Source organism: Scatophagus argus, chromosome 7, assembly GCF_020382885.2.
Source record: "Scatophagus argus isolate fScaArg1 chromosome 7, fScaArg1.pri, whole genome shotgun sequence".
Lineage (NCBI taxonomy): Eukaryota > Metazoa > Chordata > Actinopteri > Scatophagidae > Scatophagus > Scatophagus argus.
Window position 1 is genome coordinate 15,623,516 of NC_058499.1, and position 26,354 is coordinate 15,649,869.

Below are 26,354 nucleotides of genomic sequence, written 5' to 3' on the forward strand. Positions count from 1 at the left end.
CTCAACAGAGAGGCGACAATAATTTAGGTACAGAGGTTTATTTTTCTGCCCATGTGTTTAAAATGAGAAAACCGTCTACACTACAATTAAGACACCGGGAATGTAGTGGAGTGATAATAATAATTATGATAATTACTATTTAAAACACAGTGCACAATCATATGAAAATGTTTATGGTGTGTTGTTGTTAATGGCAAAATAAGACGAATGAAAATCGTAGTGTATAAAATTGAACGTAAAGAGAAAATATTTTGGAGAAAAATAATGACGGAAACAAAAATGTTCGCAAATATCAAGGAATGACAATCTTTAGTCCATAATGAAGCATAGCCTCACTGGTCTCTTAGTGGGAAAAAAACCCCAGTATGATTATGATAAATACAATCAGTGGAAAAGCTATGTGAAACAGCAAACAAAGCTCATTTGTCACAAAACACTGTGAATATCAGCTGGTTTCTGGTATCTTTTTTTTTTTTTTTTTTCTTTTTAAAGATTGCTTTTCACAGTTTTTGGTTAAGACACATCGTCATTTCATTACCAGCTTGAACCCATTCAGATCAAAACCGATTTCCTGCAAAAGTGAAATGTCTCTGCTGGTCCCACATAATACTAAAAAACACTGGAATATTGGGGGGAAGCACATCCACACACAGCAGCTGTTTTTCAGGGTTCAGTCCCTGCGGCGTTTTCCTTCCCTTCCCTGGTCTTGATGATGCCATACTCCACTGCCTTGTCCAGACAGTTCTGAGCTATCCTAGAGACAGCTTCCTGTATGCTCTCTCCTCCCTTCGCCAAGACAGACAGAATCTCCAGAGCTTCACTCTCCATCATCATCTCAGCCAGACTCTTCTCTGCCTGCATCATGTTCTGAACTATGACCACTCCCCGATGTCGTAGGTCGGACATTTCACTGAGCAACAGTGCCTGCACTATCTCCAACCAGTGTGTCGTCTGAGAGAAGAGAGGACGACAGGGAGTCATGTGAGCTGAAATAGAAAAATGAACCACTGTAGTACGTATGTGACAGTGCTGAGCTTATGGATGTGTGCTTACTGTCCCAGGGATGCGGGCGCAGATCTCAGGTTGCTCAGCGGTCAGCATAGCCAAAGTTCCTGCCGCAGCTTTCCGCAGCCTCTCGTCCTCCTCTCCACTGTAGAGCACAAGCAGCTTCAGCCGATCGTTTCCAGTGGCCACAAACAGCTTCTGCACCTGAGGACACACCAAACACCCACCGCTTTTACTTCAACCTTTCATCATATTTGTGCTATACAACCATATATGTGCACATGTCTTACCTCTGTGCTTAAAACCAAATTACACATGCATTCTGTGGCTGAAGCTCGCACCAGGTCGTGCTCCTCAAACATGTAGCCCTCAATTTTCGGGACTGCCTTCTCCTTTATGATCTTTTGCCTGTGTAACAACACCAGTAGAAGCTGATACTCTGATAGTCAGAATAAAAGATGCATAATGAAAACACACTGAAATCCTTTCAACTTGGCCTCTAGTTTGTTTAAGATTTGAAATTTGACTTGGGTTGTTAAAAAACTATGGTCAGAATATTTTCACAATTTTTTTGAAAAAAAATTAGCTAAACCATAAAAATCTGTAACTACATTTACTAAATGAAGAATAAACTCTTGTCTGTTTTCTGCAATTAAGTTCAAGTACTAGTGTATTATATCCACTGTGTTTTGTACACGGTATTCTTAGGAAAGACTTCCCCCTAGTGGCCAACCTGAGTCTCTCACTGATGCCAGCTAAGTTGGTGAGAGCCATGAGTGCCTCGAAGTTCTGCAGCAGAGTACATTCTAGACTCAGAAGACTGACAAGGGGGCGCACCACCTCATAGATCTGACAAAAAAGTGGCACAAGGTTAAATAGGAAGGTCTTTAGTTTTTTTTTTTTTTAAACTGAAGAGGATTTTTACAGGATATAATTCTCACCCTTTCTCCTGGAAAAGCAATCTCTGGGTTAGATGTGATGGCTATTTTTGCCAGCGCTTGTGCTGCTTTGATTTTACCCACATCTGTGTTGTCAGATGCCAGTGGGATCAAAGCCTGTGATGGAGAACAGTGAACATAAATCATGTAAACCTCCTAAAGCAAGGTGTTTAAATTTTTGATATTTATCAGGTTGTTCTACCTTTCCTCCACCCTGTGCCACCACTGTGCCTCGGTCTTCCTGTTGTTCCACCAAAGCCAAAAAGACCCTGCCGTGAGAAATGGCATTAACACCAAATCCAAGTATAGAAGAGCGTGTGGAAAAGACTTAACTGCCATTTTCCTACCTGGCAATACACTCCCTACAAGCCTCTGTGAGGGCAGGACTCTCCTGTTTGACCATACACACCAGTGCAGACACCACACCAGCCTCCAGCAGCTTCTTCAGTCTTTTCTCCACATAGGAAGGTGCATCCTGACACATGAAAAGACAGAAAGGTTCAGGAAAACACTAAATAAGCAAACAAATAAACAAAAGCTGATCAGAATAGGCACTGAGCAATATTGTGTGATGCTGATGAAAAAAGCAGCTTCTGGATGTTACCTTCGGGTGCTCCTCGGGCACGTGTTGCTTGGCATACTTGGCCAGCTCGACCATCTGAGGATCTGGCTTCTCCACATCGTAGCTGTTGGTGCAATTCACTAATGTGGAGCCCACGGCAAAGAGCACTGTCTTATCCTCAGACTGCAGAAAGACACAAAAAAAAATAAATAAGGTTGTTAAAGCTACCCCAGGTAACACTGTAACAGTGTCACATTCTCATGTTGGTGGCTGAAAAATACTACACAAAAATATCACAGCAACCACTCATTATGAAAACCTACAATGACAATCATCAATCAACCTTTGCTAGTGCGCACATGGCCAGGAGAGCATTCTTGTCTTCCACTAAGTCCTCCTTCACATCAGCATCAAAGGTCAGGTAGGCGAGTCCTTCCACAGACCACCGGCGGGATGTTGGAGGCAGAGACTCATTACACAGCCACCTAAAAAAGGAAGAGTTACAGCTTGCTTCTTATTTCAAATTCAACAAACCACTCTTTATCCGTTGTTTTTAGATCAGATTATGCAACAACATGGATCCGGCATGACGTTTCTCTTAATCTATACCCAGGTCCATGATTCCACCCTGGCAAACATACTTCCTGCACTGTTTGGCCAGCTTCAGCGTGGATCCCTCTGCAAACTGCTTCATGCTGAAATCTGTCCCTCCTGCTGATCCAAGTTTGCACAAACCCTGTGTAATAACCATCAGAAACCGTAGTTAATTTACCTTGATTTAGAAGTGTTCTTTTCTCTAGCTGTCTGAAAAAAAATGTACTTTCTTTTGCTGCAACACTTACCACCAAGGCTCTCACACGTATTCTGTCATTCTCGCTCCTCTTGTAGAGGTCCTTCAGAAGTGTCACGCCATTGGCTGTGATGAAGGAGGCCCTCTTGGCTTTGCCTGCAGCATGGATTAGAGCCTCCACGGCTACCTGCTGATGAGTTACATCTTCGGAGGCACACAGTGAGATCACTGCATCAATCATCCCTGACATCTCCAGAGTTCTGTTACCAACGTCACTGGGTCCTTGAAGGAGCACCGATACCGTCTGGATTGCTCGCAGCTTGGCATCTAAGCCAGATCGACTAAAGTGTGTCCTACACAGGAAAACATCCATTTAAAAAGTTTGCAAAAAATGCATGTTTTTGGACTTGTGGCCTGTAATAAGGAGTAGTTAGTAGTAGTTTAAAATTGTCAACTCACTGTACATATTCTTCACACAGTTTATTAAAGTTCTCCCTTTCTTTGTCACTTTTCAGGTCATCGTAGAGTTTGCTAAGCAAGACAGAGCAGCTCATGTGGGAATTGTCTGTTAGGGGTGGTCCCTCTGAGAGTTCAGGGACTGTCCCGGCTACCTCCAGGATTTTCTTTAGTCCTGCAAGAAGACAAGGGATTAAGTAATCTGGCTGCAGTCACGCTAGATAAAACGGACGACAGAATGTCTGAAATTGGCTTGGAATAGCTGAAGCCACATGCAAATTTGACTTTAGATGTTTTAGACTGAACACTTCACTCTCCCTCCCACAGTAATACAACTATACTGGAGAACTGAAAGAGGTATGTCTGTTTTATATCCATCCTAGCAGAGGAATGTGAAATATTGAACATTATGTGCAGGTGCGTTTCATACCCTGGTCTATCAACCACAATGTGAGGGAGTTATCTGGATTTTTCAAAGACTTTCGGGGAACTTGTTTGACCAGGAGGTTGATGGCGCTGTCTCTGCCTGGTCCCAACACATTAGATGCTGGTATCATTTCCAAGAGGTGGCTTATCATTGAACGTAGCTCCTTGGAAGGTTCTGTGTCAAATTCATACAGTCAGTTACTGTTAAAAGCACAGGACAGAAAGTTTACACACACAGAAACACACACGCACGCGTTTGTTATTGGTCAGCTTTCATGCGTAGCCAAGTCCAATATAAACATGATCAGAGTCCAAACTCACCAGGAAGTATGGCTTCATCTTTCCCTCTGATCTCTCTTTTCATGCCCTCCGTCAGAGCCTCAAACATCACCTGCAGCAGGTGGCAGGCAGCCAAAGACACAGTGGAGGCTCCTGATCCCATTACTGCACACAGCTGCTCCATTCCCAGCTCGTTCACTATAGCCATAGTCTGCAAATAAAACAGTGGATGTCAGCGATAAAAAGCAGCAAAGCAACTAATAGGCCTCACTCGCACGCTAAATTCAGTCTCCCGACAGACATGAATGTGGATATAGAGGGTCACCACTAGATACACTTCTTGTTCTATTGATGTTTTCAATAAAAAGAAAATACAAGCTTGCAAGCCTGTTAAAATGGACTTTAAAGATGAAGTGAAGAGTAAGTTGTAAGGGAATTGTCACACTTACTCTGGACTGATGGCCCGTGCACAAACCAACCAGGGTCCTCAGGGCAGAAAGAACAACATCCTCCTGCTTTGACTGAAGAAGTTTCTGGATCAGCTTCACTCCATCGTTCCGGAAGATCTGCTCAGCGCCTGCATCTTCACGAGATAATACCACCAGATTCTGAGCAGCCTGGAATTGAACAAAAAACAACATTATTTTCCTGCAATAAAACTTTACAGATAAAATCAATAAAAATCATAATAGTAAAAGAGTAAACCACAAATGTTTATTATGTTCCTGCCTTTTATGCCACCCCCTACCTTTTGTCGATCTGCATCTTTTGCGGATGCATCCAAGAGGAGGGAGAACATTTGCTGCACACGAGCATCTGTGGAGTTTAGTTGCATCGACTGCACAGTTAAGAGAAAAAATGTAATTAGCAAGAGTTTGCTCAGGGTGCTGTTTCAAATGAACGACAAACCTCCGTGACCCCAATCCAAAAAAACACAAGAAAGAAGGAAAGAAAGAAAAAAGAAAGAAAGATTGGATTGGATATTGAATAAATTTGATATGCCAGTATTTTCTGATAAAATTTGCTGATGCCAATACATGCATATTTTTCCACCAATGTGCAAAGAACATCAAGTCTCTATAGCAGTGGAGTTAACAGATTATTATGTCTACTCTTACAGTGATGGCCCACTGGCAGATACATACATGCAATGGCTTTCAGAGTGTAGACATTCACGAAGCAAAATAATAACTACTTGGTCAGTGATTAACGTTGCATGTGCACAATTACATTTTCTGATAAACAGTATTTTATTTTACACTGATATTATCATGCACCTCTAAAAAGAACACATCACCTTCTGCTGGATTTGTGCTCCCAGCTGTCTGAGCAGATCCTGGAAGGCTTTGTTTTTGGGCTCCAGCTGGGCACACTTCTGAGCATCCAGAAAGGCCTGGTCAAGCCGACCGAGTTTCAGGAAAGCCTGAGCTCTCCGGAACCTGGCTTTCACATCACCTGGGTCATTATCGAGTGCTGAAGAGTGACAGACATGACACATTCAACTAAACTGCGCACCTACCACCACAGATCTTAATACTAAAATACTTCGAGTAACAGTTCATGCAACAGTACAGTGTACAGAAAGATTATTTATTTTTGTCATTTTGCCAATAAAATAAATTAACCCACAATAATCTGACTGGTTGTACATCATTGGCAATAGCCCATCAACACTGAGTAATCTGAAGCTGCTAAGTAACTACTAAAAAAGTTATCAAAAAAATGTAGTGGAGTATAAAAATGTACCTTAAAATGGTAGTGGAAAAAAAAAATCTGAAATAGTGAAGTAAGGTACAAGTACCTCAAAACTGTACTTGAATAAGTTCTTTCCTTCACTTCTTATTCTAAATGTTGACAAGAAGATTCTCATTTCTACCTGTCTCTTCGACTACTCTTAAACCATATCGGTCAATCAGTAGTAAAGCATATAATTTTTACTTTGAAAGGAGAAATATAACAACTTAGTATGGCTGTAAATAGTTTCTTCAATTATAGGGAAGACAGCTGGTGGGTCTACATGTGTATATTCACCCAAGCACCTACAGTATGTCTGTCACGTGTTAAGACAGCTGCTGTGAAGTTTTTCAAATGTAAGATTTTGTCACTTTGAGCACCCTAACCCATAGGTCATTCAGATCATGATGCTTTTTAGTAAACTACAGATCACAGGTCCAAACCTGCAAACATGGGCAGATCACAGTATAGGTCAGAGTCCAGGAAAAGGAGGCTTAATGGTGTATTAACTGCATTCAGTGACGTATGAATTGAACAATATCTTTGACTGCGATTTATCCCACCTTTGGAGGCATCAGCTTCTGCCTTGTTGTACTCCTCCAGTTTCAGGTAACAGGCAGAGCGGTTGCGGTACAAAACAGCAATCTCCGCTTCTTTGTTACTAAGCTTTAATGCTTTGGTGTAACAGCATACAGCGCCCTGCATGTCTCCTGCCTTGAAAAGATTGTTTCCCTCTTCCTTCAGGGCTGCAGGGTCCTGAGTTAAATGAGAAAAAGCAACAAGGGCTCAGGATGGCAAGCATCGAGATTGGTTTTCTGGATGAAATCTGTTATGCTTAAAAGCTTCAGTTATGTCGCTAAATGCTGTTACCTTTTCCTTGTCACTCTCGCTCATCTTCAAGATGGTACAAACAAAACAACGTTGCTTTGTGCGGCGAAAATATGGCAAAAATATAAATATACTCCACTTGCTCACAAACACCGCTAACTTCGGCTAAACATGTCACATATCGCTCCACTTCCGGGTGTCCGGAGCACGTTGATGACGTTTAGGCTAACTGCCACGCCCCCTTCTCCACGCTATCTTACCATAAAAGGAAGAGAGGAGCAAGCCCTTCCATGCTCCGTCTCCATCTCTGCTTTATTTGGTTACATTTTCATACTGTGCCTTTCTTTAACCCTCACAGATACAGAGCATTTACATCAGCCTGCTTATGTATGAAAGAACAGAAGAATACGAGTTCCAAAGACCAGCAAGAAAAGTTTTTGATGGAGTCAGATGTAAGAAATATTGTAATGTTTCAGGTGGTCAAAATGCTTGGTGTTGACCATTTACTCAATTCATTCTTTATTAACCTATTAATTAACAACTAAAAACTAAATTTTATAGCTGCAGATATTAATGTCTCTTAAGTAGCTGATACATCAATGGACATCACACATACATACCAAAATTGATATTTGCACTGCATGTAAACAGTAAGAATAAACACAGGTCAAACTGATTTTTTTTTCACAGTCTGGCAACCCAACAGTTTTCTTAATTATAATTTATAGACTCTGGTGCATCTTTTGTAAAGACTACCTCATAAAAGCACAGTCACACTTTTGCTTAAAACAAAAAGATTTGATAGACTAGACTAGACTACACAAAACCAGATTATACAAGATAAAATATACACAAAGTAGCACTACAAACATAGCTATAACTCAGCTACTACAAAACACAAGTCCACTAATGTCACATACCTTTAATACATAACTAAGGGGGGAAATATGGCACATCTCACATATGTTAAATGTCATATAAAAAAGTAACCAGAAGCTACAAATATCTGACACATACAAGGGAGTAAAAATGTACAGTAGAACACAACAGTGTCTCCTTTCAGATCAAAAACACAAAAGGATGTGTCCTGGTATGGCATTTCTTGCACCAGGCACATAGGGACTCTCATTTACCAGGACAGCCAAGCACCGATTGTGTTTCCCCTGTTGCTGTGGAGACAGTGTGGTTCCCTGTGGGTTTTGTGTTCAGGTACACCTGTAAAGACTCTCATATTACCAAGGCAGCTTTGTGACTTTGGAAGAATATCTAGCATGGATAGCTGGTGTATATTTCCTAGAGGCTGGGCTGGCTCTGTGACCTCATACACACCAGATCCACAGGAGATACACAAGACTGAGCAACGGCACCTGGGACCCAAAACAGAAGAGGCCCAAGTCAAAATAAAAACCAGCTGAGTAAACATTTATTGGTTATTGTGACTTCGATGCTTGAGGGATTATGTTTTCTTAACAGGATTCAGTGGTGTACTTTTTGGTACCATTTTTAAGCCAGGGAAAAAACACATTTTGAGCAGCCCTGTAGAGCCCATGAAAGGTTATCAGTCCCTTGTGACTGGAGCAAAACCAAAACAAAACCATCTGTTCCTATTACGTCCCATACAATTTGCTAATTAATTTATTATTGAGGAGTAAGCCAAGCTCCTGTTTCTATAAACACATAAAGAGTTCCTGAATGACCCATTAAAGGATCGCAACCGTGTGACTTACCTGCAAGGCATCATTACATGTTTCTCACCAGGCTTCTCAGGTGTCTTTTACCTGCAAGCACAGTGGAACTCACTTCTCTGCAGCAGTCAGGCTGATCTTTAGCTGTGGCAAATAGGCAACCCTGCTTGAGCCCCTTTGTCAAAGGGCAAGTGACTCAGACCAGGGTCACAGTAATTCCTCTATCATAGCAGGATAAAAGTTGCATGGCCATATAAATCTACAAGAACCTTATACAATCTGATTCTGTTTCTTTTAAAGCTCTTTGTCTCTGAAACCTAACAATCAAGATGTAAAGATGCATGAGTCAGTTATAACTAACTAACTTATTCTTATTAACTACTGGCATTAAGTATAATTATAATATACATTTTATCCACATTCTCAAGCTGTTCTCACCCAAAACCTGCAACAGCCTGCAGAGTGCAAAATATTAGTTTTTGAGAAAGTTTATATTTATTAGCGGAACTTCTATATATACCTTTTTTTGTGTAGCCAACTTCACATATCTCTACATGTCAGATCAAGTTATTCTGTGTGGCTTTTTTGCTTTAAGCGTAGTCACCAGAAAAAGTAGGGTAGTACACATGCCTTATCACGCAATTTGTTACATGTCCCCAGTTAAGTAATTTTTGCACCTCTGTATTTTGGACTTTGTCTTGTGCATCAGAGCAGATGATCAAACTAAATGCCGTTGTGATTTACTGTGTCAGGTACGGCACCACACAGGTACAGCCTATATGATTCTTCTTGCTCATAGACTGACTATTCTGCAATGGAAACAACAGCAACCACCCATATACAACATCCTACAATTGTCAGTGTGTTTCAGAGATGACAGATGTAAGGAGCTCAATGTAAATTCAGTTCATCAGAGCTACTTTTTCCATAGATTCGTTGCAGTACCAGTAACAGTAACATATCATTACAATGCAACACTATTCTGCCTCTGTACTGCTGAGCAGACTGTTCTAAATATCACAGTCATCAATGAGATTTAACTATTTTGGATAACTTGGACATGTTAGACACGAGGTCAGTAGGTGACGAAGTGTGAACATGTTGAGCTTTACAAAGATTTTGTCCACTCCTGGTGGCCTGTGTGGCTGGGAGTACTTGATCGCTGTCTTCTAAATAATTCTATTTTCACATTCACTCTTTTTAAGCGCTGTCAACTTAACCGTTTCATAGTTAAACAGATGGCGGATTTTATGGCTGTTTGCAACCAATCCTGCCCTGTGCGTTACGTTTTTTATAGTCGTACAATAATAATATCAGCATTAATCAGTAACTTATAAACTTGTGTTGCACTGCAGACAGTCATCATTTACCATCTGCGCTTATTGGTCCAAAATGAAAGGTTGGTGCATTTACTTTACAATCCGCTGAAGCTGTTGGCCAATCATCGGCTGATGCGCGGCTCTTCTCTTCCCAGAAGCCTTTGCAGCAGCTCAGTGGTGTTAGCTACTAAGCTAGTTGGTTCAGTTGGTAATCTGTCAGGCTGAAGCTAAAATCACGCACTCTGCTGGGCTTTACACTCTTCCGGACTACTCTCCTTGATGGGTAACGTCAGATTTTTTCATTTTCCTGGAAAAGAGACTGGGTACCAGGGTCGTCCATGAATGTTAGCCGACGTTTAGAAGGAAAGTGGGTGATTAGCCAGGACATATCAGTCACATATTGTCTTAATGTTACCAAGCCAGTGTTTGCTATCGCCTGTAACGTTAGACATAAATATGCCATGCAGCACAGGATTTTCACTGCAAAAAGACAGGTGTGCCTCCTTTTCACCTAGATTTGTCAGTAATTGACACTCCTTAAAGTCCGACTGTTGAAGCGAGCTCGCAAACCAGTCGAGTTGATGTGGTAGCTGAATAATAGAACATCTGGTAGCTAGCGCTAGCTTGCTTAGCTGCATATTGACAATATCTAGTTGACATTAAAGTAAGCGGGATTGTTTACTGTGAAAGAAAATGGGTTAATGTAGCTAATGGGTTAAGCAGCTACACGTGTTAAATAGCTGCCGTGAATTTAAGCTCACATGAGATAATATCCAAATGCAGGTATTTTAGTGCTCTGAAGTTTGAAACAAGGCAATGTTACCTGGCTAGCTTTCCCAGAAGTCACAGTTAATCCATAACAGAGATATCACTCCTGAGTCAATAACCTGGAGAGTGTCGTTCATGTCAGTTTAACAGTGTACATAAGAGATTATGAATAATGAGGAATGTTTTCCTTGATGCCAATATACGTGAGCAGTTTTGAGGATGAGGTGCATTCACATTTTGTCGCAAAAATGCAGGACTGTAGTCATTATCTCTGTCAGCCCCCCCAACTAACAAGGTCTTTCATGTGGGATATAGTCATCATCTGGTCTAAAAAGTAATTGTCTTCCTCCTGGCGCAGAGGCTAGTTTTCAGTCAATCTGAGCAAATGTACCAGGTTATTGTGCCAACACTCTGTAGTAATGCTAGAGAGTCCCAGCCTGAGAAGTGAGCGGATTATGATCATGTTGGATTTGCACACAGAGGGAAAGAGGAACTCTTATTAGTGCTGTGAAGAAACACAGGCCACTGCACTCAGTGTGATCCCCGCCCCCGTGTTGACTTACTTGTCCATTTTTTTTAAATTTTATTTCTCACTCTCCCACATAGTTCCTGTCTTTACTCCTTCCTGTCCTGTCTATGTGACATTCTCTTTCTGGATCTATTTTTACATGTTTCATTAATTCAAACCTTTCCTAACAGCTGAAGAAGACCCTCTGATGTGATTTCAACTTGGCACTTGTGAATGAGGACAGACGCACTGCCCATGCCGCCACAGTAGATGTACTGTTGAGAGAAGAATGACATTTGTCTCATTTTCATTCCTGGATCTGCTTTGGGCGGAGTTGATGCTTGCTTAAAAAGTTGCCAAGTTGGTCTTTTCCTCAGTTCATTTCTTTGCACTGTCACAGCCCAGTGTGCAGTGGGCTGTATTGGAGGATTAGATTGTGCTGTGGGAGTGAGGACCAGGAGAGCAGACCCACAGCTACACACAACATGCTGCAGGGACACTAGGGTCCCTGTTTGAGCCCCCTCTGTGTGGCGCCTCTTTTTTTTTTTTTTTTTTTTTTTTTTTCTTTTTCTTTTTTTTTCCTGCAGTCTCATTGGTTTTGGATGGTTTAGCACAAGGGCTACTTTGAAGGAACCCACCAGTGGCTGTGGTTTGGCCAAAGCTGAGACACTGCTTGCCAGCTATTGCTGATTTAGTACCCTTGTCCACTGCTACCACTGCTGTTGTCCTCTTTGCTGTGGTCTTCAGTATGGTGAGTGGAGGCTGGAGGCATCGCAGCAGTGGAACTGAACCATTAACACTGGTGTAGTTGGTTACTTTCTACCATTTCATCTGCACTGTGAAGGATCGCATTCAAGTTTTCAAGGTCATTTTTAAAATTTTTGAAAGCAGACCACCTTAGAGGAGAATGAAGCTGAGGAAACAGGTGACGGTGTGTGGAGGGGCCATATTCTGTGTGGCTGTATTCTCGCTGTATCTGATGTTGGATCGAGTCCAACATGACCCTGCAAGGCGACAGAATGGCGGGAACTTTCCACGGGTAAGAGTATTTGCTGTAATGGTGACATGTAGAATATGATGTGTGAAACCCCCTTTCTGCAGTTATTTTTCTGGGAACTTTTTGCAGGTTTTGTTGTGATGCACAAGAAGTTAGATCATAGCACTAATGAACATAAAGAATTCTCTAATGCCCAATTGGTAATGTTTATGTTTGTCAGCTTTAGAATTTCTATTTTGACACAAAACTTAAATTGTATTCTTTATTTTTGAATAATCAGATGTAAGCTGGCATGTGCAGTCATTTACCTGTTACTGTGTAGATGTTTTTAGGACTGATTGATCTCATACTGCTATTTGTTTACTTGACTGAATCATCAGATTTTTCATTGCAGATTTTCCTACTTTTCATCTTAAAACTGAATTTTGTTCACAGGCAAAAAAAATGTGGGCTTTGTTAACAGATGTTTTATACAGATGGTATACAGATGTGTGATTTATTGTTTTTCTGTGCGTTTTAGAGCCAAATCTCAGTTCTGCAGAACCGGATAGAGCAGCTGGAGCAGCTCCTGGAGGAAAACCACCAAATCATCAGCCACATAAAAGACTCTGTGATGGAGCTCACAGACACAGGAGCTGTGTCCCCCAGTGGCCACCTGCCATTCAGAAGTGCTAATGGTTCCTGGGTCCTGCCCTTCGACGGCCGCCCCACTTTCCTAGCTGTCAAGCCCCAAGATTGCCAGTTTGCTGCAGGCAGCCGTGGTCAAGCAGATGTTCAGGTGAGCTTACTTTGCTACTCGTAGCTAAGTGGTCAAAGCATTGCTATTATTGCTAGAATGTGGATGCTCTTGCATAGGTATATTTTTATCTTTTATATCTAGTGAGCAAATGATGATGTTGTGTTTCATTTCAGATGCTGGATGTGTACTCCCTCCTCAAGTTTGACAACCCTGATGGTGGAGTGTGGAAACAGGGCTTTGACATTACTTATGACCCCGAAGAGTGGGACAATGAACCACTGCAAGTGTTTGTCGTCCCCCACTCCCACAATGATCCAGGTGAGTTGAGGGGGACTATCACAGACAGCAAAACTTTGGTGAAGGTTGTACATGTCTCAGTGCATGTTTAAAAGTCTGTCTGATCATACTCTCAGCCTAATGCAGGTGAAAAATGGCGTATTGTCTGTAGAGAAATGAGCAATGGTGAGTGGGATGGGGATGCCGAAATCATTCAAAATTTGATTCATTTGTCGTTGCCATTATTAGCATAATGCTGACATGATTGACAACTTAGCCACAAACAATGGAATTACAAAGATATTGCCAATGGAAAACTGTTGCTATTTATAGGTTAGATTGGCTGTGATTTTATTTCCGCTTGACATTTCCATTAAATTTGTTTACCAGCCTGCCACATGCATGCTAAATTGACAGTTATTGATATGATGACAGGCTGCAGAGACCTGCAAATTTTGTCCATCAACAATGAGCAATAAACTTTATGTGGAGCTGCAGTTCATTAAACTCTGCTGCAGAGATTTCTTCTGTAATTTTTATGCAACATTCTGTGTCACAGGTTAATAGAAACCTGAAATGGCAATAGGTACCTGAAATTCAGGTACCTATTGCCATTTCAGTAGAATGATGTGGAATTTTGATCTTTCTGAAATATTTTAGCCTCGTGTACGTGAGAGGATAAATATTTGACAAGTTATTTCGAGACTCTGGTATTCTACACTGTTGCACACTGAGAGTGCCTTTTAGTCACTTTCTTTGAAACTGTTCTGCTAAATAGTTTTCTGAGGGGAACAGCTCCACTTGAATAAAATATGGGTTTTATTTTTGATCCGCTGCAGCACATTTTCCACTGAGCTGAGTCTCTTACCTGCACATGTCTTTGTATCAGCCAGCTAACTGAAGTAGGGAGTTGGGTGGGCAATGGATGTATTGTTTCAGAGCGTCTCCAATTTTTAGTGGACAGTCTGTTTGCCAACTGTTGTGCAAATTGCTCATATTTACAGCATCCTCTTGTCTTGTTAGGTTGGGTCAAGACTTTTGACAAGTACTTCACAGACCAGACACAGCACATTTTAAACAACATGGTGGTGAAGCTGGCTGAGGATCCTCGCAGGAAGTTCATCTGGTCTGAGATTTCATTCTTCTCCAAGTGGTGGGAGACTGCAGACATACACAAGCAGGAGGCTATGCGCAAGTGAGCCAAAGCTCAGTGTTAATGAAGCATGCAGTGTTACCTTTTAATTTCCTCATCTAAATCTGAGAATTTGTCGAGATTTATTTGATGCCTACTAGCATTAAGCAGTCGAGCGTTTTACACAATGGATAGTATCCACTGGCAGATTGTGGTCGCTCTAAAAATAGCTTGTTATCTGGTTAATGTGACTCTCCTTCTTTGGGGCTGGATTATCCCCATCTTGCCTTTCTAATCCTTTCTGTTCAACAGACTGATCCTTGGAGGGCAGCTAGAGATTGTGACAGGAGGCTGGGTGATGACCGATGAAGCCAACGTTCACTACTTTGCCATGATAGACCAGCTCATTGAAGGACATCAGTGGCTGGAGAGAAATCTAGGTACATCATCAGAAATGATTTGTTTCTCAAGCCCTTTTGATTATGTTTTGACAAATCATGCATTTTTTGACACTCACCTTTCTCTGTGATGTCTTCTGTGTTCTCCTTTTGCTTTCACTCCAAGCCTTTTCACTACATTTAAGTCTAAAGTTAAAATGAAACCAGTCCTGTCAATACTTGATGGTAAAATCTTAGCTTCTCATCCTGTGTGCGGCAGGTGTGGCCTCTCACTCAGTGGGTGATAAAATACTTTCAGTGCTGCCTGCTGAACAGAATTTTTGTCTGCAAGATGCACCCCATCCTTTTATCTGAGCATAAACCTGAGCTACTTGCTTCCTCTTTCCTGTCATAGGTGTAACTCCTCGCAGTGGGTGGGCGGTGGACCCTTTCGGTCACAGCGCTACAATGCCGTATCTGCTCAAGAAGGCAAACCTGACCAGCATGCTCGTCCAAAGGATCCACTACTCTGTCAAAAAACACTTTGCCTCCACCCGTAACCTGGAGTTTATGTGGAGGCAGGCCTGGGGTGAGTGGACCAAAGCCAGCACTGACATCTGATTCATTTGGCTATCTTTGTTCAGCTCATTGCAGAGTGAGTCATGCCGCTTTTTGGAAGAACAACCAGTGGGCCTATCTTCATTATCATTTCTTAATGAATTCGACATCTGCTGAAGATTTACCGTTCCTTTGTTAGATGTTATCAGTTCATGATGGTTCTTTTGGGGATTTGTTTTGTAATGAAGTGTTGTCATTTAGTTTTTGTTGCTTTATGTAGGATGACTGTTGACAGTCCTCAGAACACTGTGGCTATACGCTTAATTTGCCAACAAGTTAATGAGCACTTGTGTGTCTATTGTCCCAAATGCCATAATACCATATTGGTGTATTTCACTCTTTTCTGGTCAATACTTGAGGTCTCTCTTTTTTTATGTTGCTGCCTTGACAGACACTGGGTCGAGCACAGACATCTTTTGCCACATGATGCCATTCTACAGCTACGATGTGCCTCACACCTGTGGGCCCGACCCGAAGATCTGCTGCCAGTTCGATTTCAAGAGGTTGCCGGGTGGTCGGATCAACTGTCCCTGGAAAGTGCCACCAAAAACTGTGGTGGAGGCCAATGTGGCCGAGAGGTGAGAAACATTGGGAGGAAATTGTAATATCTCTCAAAAGAGCTAGGTGGCTATATTGGTATTTATTAATGTATTGATAATGACTATCAATACATTAAGTCATTCATCAAGAAAAGATGCCAACTAGTGGGTGTCAGACTAGTCAATAATGAAAATGATTGTTCATTACAGTGTGTAACAAAAATATTTGTTACATGTTTATGTAACAAAAAAAAAGAAAAAAAAGAAAAGAGGCTATCAGCCTTTATGCGGTTTTGGACTTTGGCTTCACTCATACACAGCAGATTGGTCACTGCTGTTCAAACTCTGTTATCTGTACTGGTCCCTTGCAAACAAACCAAACTTGAACTTGAGCCAGTGACAACAGCCAGAAAAGGTGGATGTACAGAGGGAGGCAAGCATAGACTGCAGATAGTCTTGCAGTCCATTAAGCTGCTTTTAGGGGACCTAAAGATCTTTCCAGAGGGCATATTTCAGTGGCTAATAGAAAAAAACCCCTGCGCTAATGTGATCCTCCTCTTTCCAAGGTCACAGTGATTTCCTACAAAACTGGCATATGCAAAGAAAGGAAGTTAGGGTGCCAAGAAATGTGTCCTCTCAGTTTTGTCCTCTCTCTCTTCTACTCTCTCAATCAGGGCAAACCTGCTCCTGGATCAGTACCGTAAAAAGTCCAAACTCTACCGCAGTAAAGTACTTCTGGTCCCTCTGGGAGATGACTTCCGGTATGACAAGGCCCTGGAGTGGGATCAGCAGTACATCAACTATCAGAAGCTGTTTGACTACATGAATTCTCACCCAGAGATGCACGTACAAGTAAGAAAATAATTTTGTCAGCTGTCACAAACAGGCTTACCTTTTTTTTTTTTTTTCGTTGTGCTTCTCAGCATGCAGTGTACCAAGTATGTCTGTATACAACCTTTCTTGTGATAATGAATCATGCAGGGGTATTTTAACTTGCTGACAGAACAAAGAATCTGTCACAACTGACTGTTCAATTCAGAAGATGCTGTGTAAGATGAAAGGCTTACGCATAATAATGAGAAATTGACTTTTTTTAATTTATTTTTTTATAAAGCTGTCTTTGAGTAAAGTCTGTGTTTTGTCTGGCTGCTCCTCCAGGCTCAGTTTGGGACTCTCACAGACTACTTCAATGCTGTATACAAAGCACATGGAGTGTCCCAGGGATCCAGACCTGCAGACTACCCCATACTGAGTGGCGATTTCTTTGCCTACGCAGACCGTGAAGACCACTACTGGACTGGCTATTTCACCTCTCGGCCCTTTTACAAGAGCCTGGACCGTGTGATAGAGTCTCACCTCAGGTGGGGCAGATTTATGTCACGCTTTGCTGCAAACTGACACCCACAACCTGCAGTGGTTTGCTAACACTGTAGCTGCTGAACTGATTGAGTTCTCACATCCAACACTATGCTTTTGGCATTTTTCTTTCGATCTGTATTTCTTTTGTGTCACTAGAATGACATTTCAGAGCAGTTTGCTGGATCATAGGCTGACAAAGCATGATTTTAATCACATGAAAACTCTTTCTATGAGTTTAAAAGTTAAAATGGAAATGTTCAAAGGACAACACTTTCATACTATCAGCAGTTGTCTTAAAATAATGTAGTAGTTTAAACACACCTTTAGCTGACTAAATGAAGCTACATCATCCTGTTTAGTTCTCCATGTTAAAAGTTTGTTAACCTCCTTCAGGGGGGCAGAGATCCTGTACAGCCTGGCAGTTGCGAATGCTCGGCATGCCGGTATGGAAGGGCGCTACCCTGTGTCAGATTATGCCCTGCTGGTGGATGCGAGACGGTCTGTTGGCCTCTTCCAACATCATGATGCCATCACTGGCACAGCGAAGGAAAACGTTGTCATCGACTACGGCACCAAGTAAGGATCTGAGGGGTTAGAAAGAAATGACAGCATGGATTGGATAATCAAAATTCTTTAAACATTGAATTTATATGAAATGGAAAAGCTTCACCTCCTCTTCCTGGCCCTTCAATATTTTGGAGCTAAAATAAGCTGTCTGCTGTGAGCAATTGATTCTTCCTCCTCCTCAGATTACTGCGTTCACTCATCGGTCTGAAGAGGGTAATCATCAATGCTGCTCATTTCCTGGTGATGAAGAACAAAGAGTTTTATCGCTTTTACCAAACGGAGCCCTTCCTAGAGACGGTAAGTGGAAACATGGAGTGACACTTGCGTCACTGTTTGAAAAACCTGCATATTTTATTCTTTGTGGAAGTATTCAGTGTGTTTTCTCTCATGGTTTTCACTTTGTAGGATGACAGGCGCGCTACTCAAGACTCTCTGCCTCAGCGCACTCTAATCGAGCTGGACCCAGCAGGACCGAGGTATTATCAGCATCCCCTCACTCCTTTTATTTTCTCTGCCTCCTCCCTCAGCCACTCTTCCCCATCCTGTGCTTCTGATTGCTTTTTTCCCTTCTCTCGACCAGGTACCTGGTTCTTTTCAACCCCATCGAGCAGGAGCGACTGTGTGTGGTGACAGTGTTGGTCAACACGGTCAAAGTGCGAGTGCTTACGGAGGACGGACAGACCCTCCCTGTGCAGCTGAGCGCTCAGTGGAGCTCTGCTAGTCAAATGAGTGCGGAGGTGTTTGAGGTAAGAGAGCTGCTGAGGATTTTGACAGTGCTTGAATCCTAGTACAAAGTCAATAATTCCATGCTTAAATTGGAAGAAAACAGACTTTAGCCTTCATGGAGAGTACTACTGCGTAGACTTAAAAAAAACAAAAACAAAACTGCTTGAAGCCTGTTGTGGCTCCAGAGGGAGATGAGTGAAATCTGATAAATTGCCTAAAGTGATGTAACTTGAATCGGCCTCTGTTGGGGGTGGAAACTACAAGTTTGAAAATGAAAATATCTGGAGGTGTGGAGTTAGAAAGAAGTCAGCTTACCGGACCTCTGCAGCTTGCTCCACGTTTCTGCCTGAGGATAGCAGCAGCTCAAGGCTATATTAGCCAGTGATAGCATAACACGCCCGAATCTTTGACTGTACTGTCAGCAGATTAATTGCATTGTGGGTAGTGTAGGTGGCAGATTTTGAAGAAGAATGCAGAGATTAATAAGACGATGCACGTCGGAGAATGTTACTGGAGTGCGCTGTTAAATCAGCTGAGAATCCTTCTAGCAATCTCCATGTAACATTATTGTGTCTTACTGGGTGAGCTAAGCTTCATTTTGCAATATTTGCATGCATAATACAGTTCTCCTGATCCATGATTTTGCACTTTGTGCCTTCTTCAGGACATAATATGTTGACTCATCGAATCGGAGCGGCTGTAGCTCAGCTGGTAGTGATACTTGTAAGGCTGGTGGTTTGACCTCCGACTCCTTTTATCCACCGGTCAAAGGCTTCTTAAGCCTGACACTAAAGCCCAAATTGTTTTCAGAGAGAGAGAACGTGTGTGTGTGTGTGTGTGTGTGTGTGTGTGTGTGTATCTGGGTGAAAATTACATGTTCCTTTAGACAAAACTGTTTGCGAAGAGAATATGTGTGGCATAATGCATAAGTAAAATTCAAAGTAGAATTTTGAATAAAAAGATCTCGAGTTTGTAGTTTTCTTCTTGTCTGTTGATGTTTACTTAGTTTGATGTAAAGCAAGCATAAGAACAGATTTATCTTCTTTTAGTTCTTCTAAAAAAATGAGGCAACTGAAATTGCATAATGAATATTGAAAAAAGAAAATATCCCATTTGCTTCACCACATTTCTGTAAATTAATTTATTATGGACAAATGAAATTCTTTCCACCCACAAAAAGTAATGAATTTAAACGCAACAGAAAATTAAAGTGTCATTAACGCAGTCTCTCATCACATTTTAATTACAGCACACTGTTGGTAATGTGTAAATGCTTTTAACTTCTAATGAAAGCCTTATGGACAACACTCATGTTCAAATTAACAAGAAAAATGAAGGCTGAACTGTAAAATGCCAGCTGCTTGTCTTACTTCACATTTGTGTGTATGTGAGTGCTTCAGTTTGTTATCCAACTGCTCTTTGACCCTCCATCCAGGCGACGTTCATGGTCCGTCTGCCACCTCTGGGTCTGGCCGTGTTCCATCTTTACGAGTCTCCTGACTCGCCCATGACGCTTCGCTCCGACACCCTGCTCAGGCTGTCTGGTCGGGGTGTCACCGCTCGAGCCGCAGACCCACTTCCTGTCCGCTCACAACAGTCCGACCCTCAGACCTTCTACATCAGCAGTCAGTCTCTCACACTGGGCTTTTCTGGAACCACCGGCTTGCTGGAGGTTTGCGTTTTCTTGAGTCTTAACGTTGAATTTATACCTGAATTAAGGATCTGCTTTTCGATTTTAACTTTGATCTTTGGAAGGGAAAAAGTCATGAGCTTGACTTCCCAATAAACCCTGGCTGTTTGATCAAAGTAAACATGGTATGTCTTGTTGCTACTCAGACTTCCTTTCTTCCCTTTTCTAATTCAGTTTTTCCCCCTCACTCTTGTTATGGTTTTTTCATTTGCAGAGTATCAAGTACAAGGATGATCCGCAGGAAGTGAAGGTTCAGATGCAGTTCATGGTCTACGGTACTCGTCCTTCCAAAGACAAAAGTGGAGCTTACCTCTTCCTACCTGACGGAAAGGCAAAGGTAATCTCAGTTGTTTTATCTCAGCTGTTTACTTGCCTCTCAGAAGGCTTTGAAATAGTCTCCCTTGTGTATTGTGTCATTGTATCGTAGCATTGTATCTGGGGTGCTCAGGGCAGGAAGGCAGGCAGACTGAGAGCTGCTTCATCTTTTCCTTTATGTAAAGACAAGAGAGTGTAAGGGCTTCGTTCTCGTGCTCGTACTGTCTCCTAGTCACTTCTTCTGTCGGTTGCTCCCTCCGCTGTTCTCTCCGCTGTTGTTTCTCTCCTGTTTTTAGCACTCACTCGGCTTGCTCTCTTCCTGGTTTTCAGCCCTACAATCAGAAAGAGCCCCCCGTGGTGCGCGTCGTGGAGGGGCCTCTCTTCTCGGAGGTGGTGGCACACTACCAGCATTTCCAGCAGGCCATTCGCATACACAATGTGCCAGGTACTAAACACACACAACGGTACAATGGCATCAGTTCAAATGGCTTTTGCAAAGCTTTTTGCGTTTAGTGAAAATCACCAGATGGTGTGATACAGCAAAGACCAATATGTGTGACAAAATGACAATTTATAAATCAATTAAGTACTTTTCCCCCCTGTCCACTGCCTATTTTTTACTTTAAGCAGGAAAATGCAAAATACTATTTTCCAGTAGCATTTGTAAATCACATTTTTCCAGTCATTTCCTTTCGGTGGCCTGACTTTGGTTCTTTGTGGGTTTGTATTTCCAGGGGTGGATGGCTTGTCCATAGACATCACCACCATGGTGGACATCAGAGATCAGACCAATAAGGAGCTGGCAATGCGACTGGTCACTGACATCCAGAGTGGAGATGTCTTCTACACAGATCTCAATGGCTTCCAGGTCCGTCCCACCTTTTGCTATATCAGCTAGAGTCAAGAGCAGGGGATGAAAGTGATTGAGTGATGAATAAAAATAAAAGAAGAGAAGAACAAGATGAAAATAAAGACTATATGCACCTTTCACTTACACAAATGATGGATATACTTTATATATAAAATAATATGATGTGTAATGATGGATAAATGTAAGTTGCACACTGTAATTCTAAATAATGTGGATTTAATGTAATATGTACATAATATAAAAGTCAGTTCTTGCCCCATTACTTTGACATATTGTGTCATTCTGTGTGGGATCTCTAGATGCAGCCTCGCCGCCACTACCTGAAGCTCCCCCTGCAAGCCAACTTCTACCCAATGCCCAGCCAGGCGTACATCCAGGACAGCCATCACCGCCTCACGCTGCACACAGCTCAGTCTCTGGGCGTCAGCAGCCTGGAGAGCGGTCTGTATTTTAACACGTTCTGTTGAATCTTGTGTCATTTTACCTCATTTTAATTTTAATGAAGTGGTTTCTTATTTTACTGTGTCTCTCGCCTTTAATGGAAAGGTGTTGTAGTGAAGCACAGTGGCGAGTGTTTCTCCCTCTTCTCCATCAAGAGGTTTTCAAAGAGCCAAACACTTCACATGCTCCCACATTAATGTACTGAGCTAGTTCTGTTGTCTTCCTTATGTGAGTAATGGAGGAGCTGGTAAAGGACGAATGTTTAATAGTGTTTGTCTGCGTGGACTGATGTCTGAGAGTTCAGTATGCAGGCTTTGTATGAAAGCATGTTGTCCTTTCTCCTTTTGCTTCTCGTCCGTCAGGCCAGCTTGAAGTGATTATGGACCGGCGGCTGATGCAGGATGACAATCGTGGACTGGGTCAGGGTCTGAAGGACAACAAGAAGACAAGCAATCGCTTCCGACTGCTGCTGGAGAGGAGATCCATGGGCAACAAGGTCAGTAAGGTGACGTTTGTAGAGGCAGGACGAGCGCTTGTGAAATGCTCGCACTCTGCAGCACTGAATGCATCTGTAAGCTCTGTGCAAGGCTGTGGAATATAAGAGTGTTATGTTCTTCTTTCTGTATTTATTAACTCCTTTCTTCATGTTTCTTTCATTACTAATCAACACTCCATCTGTCTTTTTGTTATCCTTTGTTTTCCTTCTCTTCTTTTTTCCACTTCATTACCTTCAGCATGATGGCGTCTTTGCCAAACTCTCCTCCTTGTTTCATTCTTTCCTCTCAAAAATCTTGAGTGGCGGTGTTCAAGAGGTAATGTTGCCGTAGCAACGGTGAGAGTGCTTGTTAGCGGGCATTATAGTTACCATGTGCTGTAGCTCCAGTTCCTGTTTTTGGCTTTCCTCTACCTCGTAGCCTTTGCCAGACCGGTCCATCTTCATGACAGCGCCATTGAAAGTTACAAATGATATCATTTATCAAGTTGATGAAGACGCGCTGAATGAGAGCGAAAGCCTTTAGTCGCAGTTTTATCATCGTGCTTCATCATGCTCTGTGGTAAAACTGCTGATGGTACTTGGGTTGAAGTTGCAACCAAACATCAGACGTGATGTTTGAACCACTAAAATGCCATCAATTTAAGAGTGACATCAGACCGCTGTGTCTGCAAGAAATCCAATATCAATCGATTAGTACCATGTCCGCACTGGAATTAGAAATATACCTCATATTCTGACAAGTAATTAGAGCCTGTGCCTCATGTAGTGCAGTAATAGCAAAATAATGGCATGCTGATGTGTCATTATACCAGTGACACTTAACCACTGTGGCTCAAATCTGTCTCTGTCCCCTTTCAGATGATGGACAGTGCAACAAACAGCTTCCCATCCATACTCAGTCACATGACCAATGCATTCCTGAACCGCGATGTCTTGGCGTTGCCCGTCCTGCCCAAAAGACGCGGCATCCCTCCTCTGCAGACCTTCGCCCCTCTCAAGTCCATCCTGCCCTGTGATTTCCACCTGCTGAACCTGCGCAGCATCCAGAGCCAGGTGACGAGACAGCAAAACAACAAGACAACCGACCGCGCTTTGGTTTTAGAGACTCTGTGTATTGACGTGTGTGTGTGTGTGTGTGTGTGTGTGAGAGCAGCAGGACCCCCACTCTCCATCTCCGTACACAGCCTTGATTCTTCACCGTCTGGCGCTGGACTGTAGCCTGGAGGCTCAGAACCTGGGCTTCAACTGCACCACCACACAGGGACAGGTCAGGGTGGAAACACTCACATGCACACAGGCACCATCTCTGTTTTAGGCTGCTTTACGTGCTTCTGGACTGTGAATACGATGCTTTATTACACATTAAAGTGCTGCTTAAATATTAATGCACCAATAATATAATGATATAACACTGTCTGTGGCTGTAATGAGCTCTTCCAGTGTTGACACATTTTGTTGCTAATACTTTTTTTCTTTTGAAGTGAAACATTGATTTTTACTGCCACTGGAGTATTTTTAAAGTGTGTGTTTTTTTTTGTTTTCTTTTTTTAACTTTTACTAGTACTTTTTCCACTGTTGTATTTGTTTCCTACCTGCTGTAAGCTAAACTTTTCTCATGTCCCACCTTTGCAGCAGTTTGTGGTGTTTCTAACGCCCTGGTCCCTTCCCGCCCTTCACTTTCCTTCTCTCTCTGTCTTTGTAGCTGAGTGTATCGGGACTGTTCAAGAACCTGGACCTGCAACTGCTCCAGCCGACGTCCCTGACTCTGATGCACTCCAGCACGCCTCTCGCCAACGATTCCACCATCAGCCTGGATCCCATGGAGATCTCCGCCTTCAAGCTCAAGCTGCACTAAGAACCGTCCCAAGTGAAAGAGGCAATAAAAAATAAACAAACAAACAAACAAAAAAAAACTCCTTTTGGACCAAGAAATGGGCCCCATGCAGGGCCACAGACCGGCAACAGAGGGGTCTGGGTCTCCCTGTCTCGCCAAGCAGAACCACAAACACTACAGCTCAGACAGGAAGGGTCCACTGTAACAGGACTGACTGCACAGCAGGGGGCAGACAATAGCTGTTACTGTGGACGTCTCTGAGAGCGGCAAGAAAAGCTGTGGCAGAAAGACTGAAAGAACCACTCATCAGATACAACCAGCTTTCTGTCACCGTGATCAGAAAATGAAATCTCATTTAGTTCTGCTTTGAAAGAACTTGTCTTTTTCTATCTTTTCTCCATCCTGGACTGAACTACTGAATGTAAATATTCCAATGACAGGGGAGGTGGGGAGGTGGGGATGGGGTGGGAGGGCTGGGACACGTGCCACATCAAGAGTGCAATTTACAAAGCTTTATTTGCTCTATGGTTTCATTTATAAATGTTCGCAGTGAAGAAACACGTCACCGCAGTTTGTCTTTGTACGTGTCAATGTAACGTTGACTGCAGTCAAGTTTATTTGATTTTTCCGACACACTCGAATGCAGCCAAGGGAATGTGTGGTCTTTCCATCTCAACTCGTGACGAGACCTGAGCTGCGGCTCGTTTAAGCTGTCGTGTGAGTCCAGTCGTCCCACGTCGGTCACTACACGAGGACGGCACGTTCATTAATCATATCGGATGAGCAGATTGACTTCCATTTGCTGTTTTTTGCTTGTTGATGGTCAAAACACTTTTTTTTTCCTTTACTTCTCCCCTTCCTGAGCTTCCTCCTTGCTGATGAGAAACTGTGGATGATCTGTGCATTTGAAAGCTCCTGTCGGTCATTCCTGGCTGGTTCTGTTTACCATGCTGTATGCAGTAGAAGACTAGACAAAGACTATACCTCACATATATACCATTTGGCAAATATATCAGTATGCGTGTGTGTGGGAGTGTGTCGATGTGAGTCCTGTGAGGGTTTTTGTTGGGTGTATCAGGGTTATGGTGTGTACCTTCAGGGACCATACATAGAGCTGTTGGGATCATTTTGGCTGTCTGTGTGTCATACCATTGCAGGACAAAGGGAGCATCTCACTGAAGGTCAGAACAGAAATGAAAAGTGAAGTTCACCCAGACTATAGAAGTAGACACATGCAGTGGTATCTGGCCATGCATACAGTTTGGTTTTTAGATGTAAGTCTAAAGCTGCAACCGGTGATTGCGTCCATTTCTGATATGTCAGAAATATGTTCTGACATGTCAGAAAATTGTGAGAAAGGCTTCCATTTCCTAGAACCCAGTAGTATGTCTTTTTTAATCACTTGTTTTGTGCAAACAGCAGTCCTTAACCCAGAGGTTTTAATTTTTTCACTCATTATTCTTTCAAAAAGCTGAATCAAAGAGTGTTTTTCATTTTTGCTTCATGTGAGGATGGATGAAAGCATTATTATCAAAATTGTTGTCATTTTTTATCATTTCAGCACTTTATCTGTGTCTGAGATTTCTGCCAATATAATGAAGCGAAGTGGAATTTCATTTTTGATGCTCAAGGCATTAAAATGTTTCATTTAAAAAAAAAAAAAATGACAGCAGCTGGTCTTTTCTGTCACTGTGGGCCATCCACAGAGCTCGATGTCACAATATTTCACAAGCTATCTTTTAAAAACATCCATTTCAATACTACACGTTAATCCTAGATGTAGCGTGTTCACACTAGTGAAGTGCTAAGATTTAATATACAAGCAGACAGTAAACATACTAAGAAATGCTTGATTTTTGATGTGCATGTTGTATGACAGTGCATTGAGCTGTTGAGCTCCATGAGCACCCCAGAACACAAACAAGATACAAATATTGTGAAGTTACATTGTGCGTAAGGTTGCAGGTTGATTACCTTTGCGGGTCTCGTGAATTGCATCATTTCTGACTTAATTATGGTCACTTCTCGTATGCGAGCTATAGAACTGCCGTATTATAAAGACTGGTATATAGAATGTAT

The 26,354-nt window shown here is 42.3% G+C and overlaps 2 protein-coding genes across 3 annotated transcripts; one reads left to right on the top strand and one right to left on the bottom strand.

Annotated features, from left to right (window-relative positions):
- Nucleotides 1-27: 27 nt before the first annotated feature.
- Nucleotides 28-7,229, bottom strand: unc45a (unc-45 myosin chaperone A). The gene is made up of 19 exons (XM_046393202.1): nt 7,061-7,229; nt 6,754-6,946; nt 5,754-5,929; nt 5,205-5,294; nt 4,906-5,073; nt 4,499-4,667; nt 4,182-4,352; nt 3,755-3,926; nt 3,348-3,648; nt 3,147-3,241; nt 2,849-2,990; nt 2,548-2,688; nt 2,291-2,418; nt 2,146-2,212; nt 1,947-2,060; nt 1,739-1,854; nt 1,296-1,413; nt 1,054-1,209; nt 28-951 (listed from the first exon to the last, which is right to left on the bottom strand). The coding sequence occupies exons 1-19, from the start codon at nt 7,082-7,084 to the stop codon at nt 664-666; spliced, it is 2,829 nt and encodes a 942-aa protein (XP_046249158.1). The 5' UTR covers nt 7,085-7,229; the 3' UTR covers nt 28-663.
- Nucleotides 7,230-10,169: 2,940 nt separating this feature from the next.
- On the top strand, nt 10,170-25,891 carry man2a2 (mannosidase, alpha, class 2A, member 2). Of its 2 annotated transcripts, XM_046394722.1 has the most exons (23): nt 10,170-10,305; nt 11,490-12,337; nt 12,816-13,073; nt 13,208-13,352; nt 14,334-14,505; nt 14,755-14,882; nt 15,235-15,408; nt 15,829-16,015; nt 16,651-16,828; nt 17,135-17,337; nt 17,729-17,911; nt 18,085-18,199; nt 18,308-18,378; nt 18,483-18,648; nt 20,064-20,300; nt 20,533-20,655; nt 20,964-21,078; nt 21,368-21,501; nt 21,804-21,945; nt 22,308-22,441; nt 23,300-23,494; nt 23,595-23,708; nt 24,144-25,891. In XM_046394722.1, the coding sequence occupies exons 2-23, from the start codon at nt 12,206-12,208 to the stop codon at nt 24,294-24,296; spliced, it is 3,459 nt and encodes a 1,152-aa protein (XP_046250678.1). In that variant the 5' UTR covers nt 10,170-10,305; nt 11,490-12,205; the 3' UTR covers nt 24,297-25,891. The 2 variants fall into 2 exon arrangements, with proteins under 2 accessions (XP_046250678.1, XP_046250679.1); XM_046394723.1 differs by lacking the exons at nt 23,300-23,494; nt 23,595-23,708; nt 24,144-25,891 and adding an exon at nt 22,562-22,893 and having other exon boundaries at nt 22,308-22,477.
- Nucleotides 25,892-26,354: the final 463 nt, after the last annotated feature.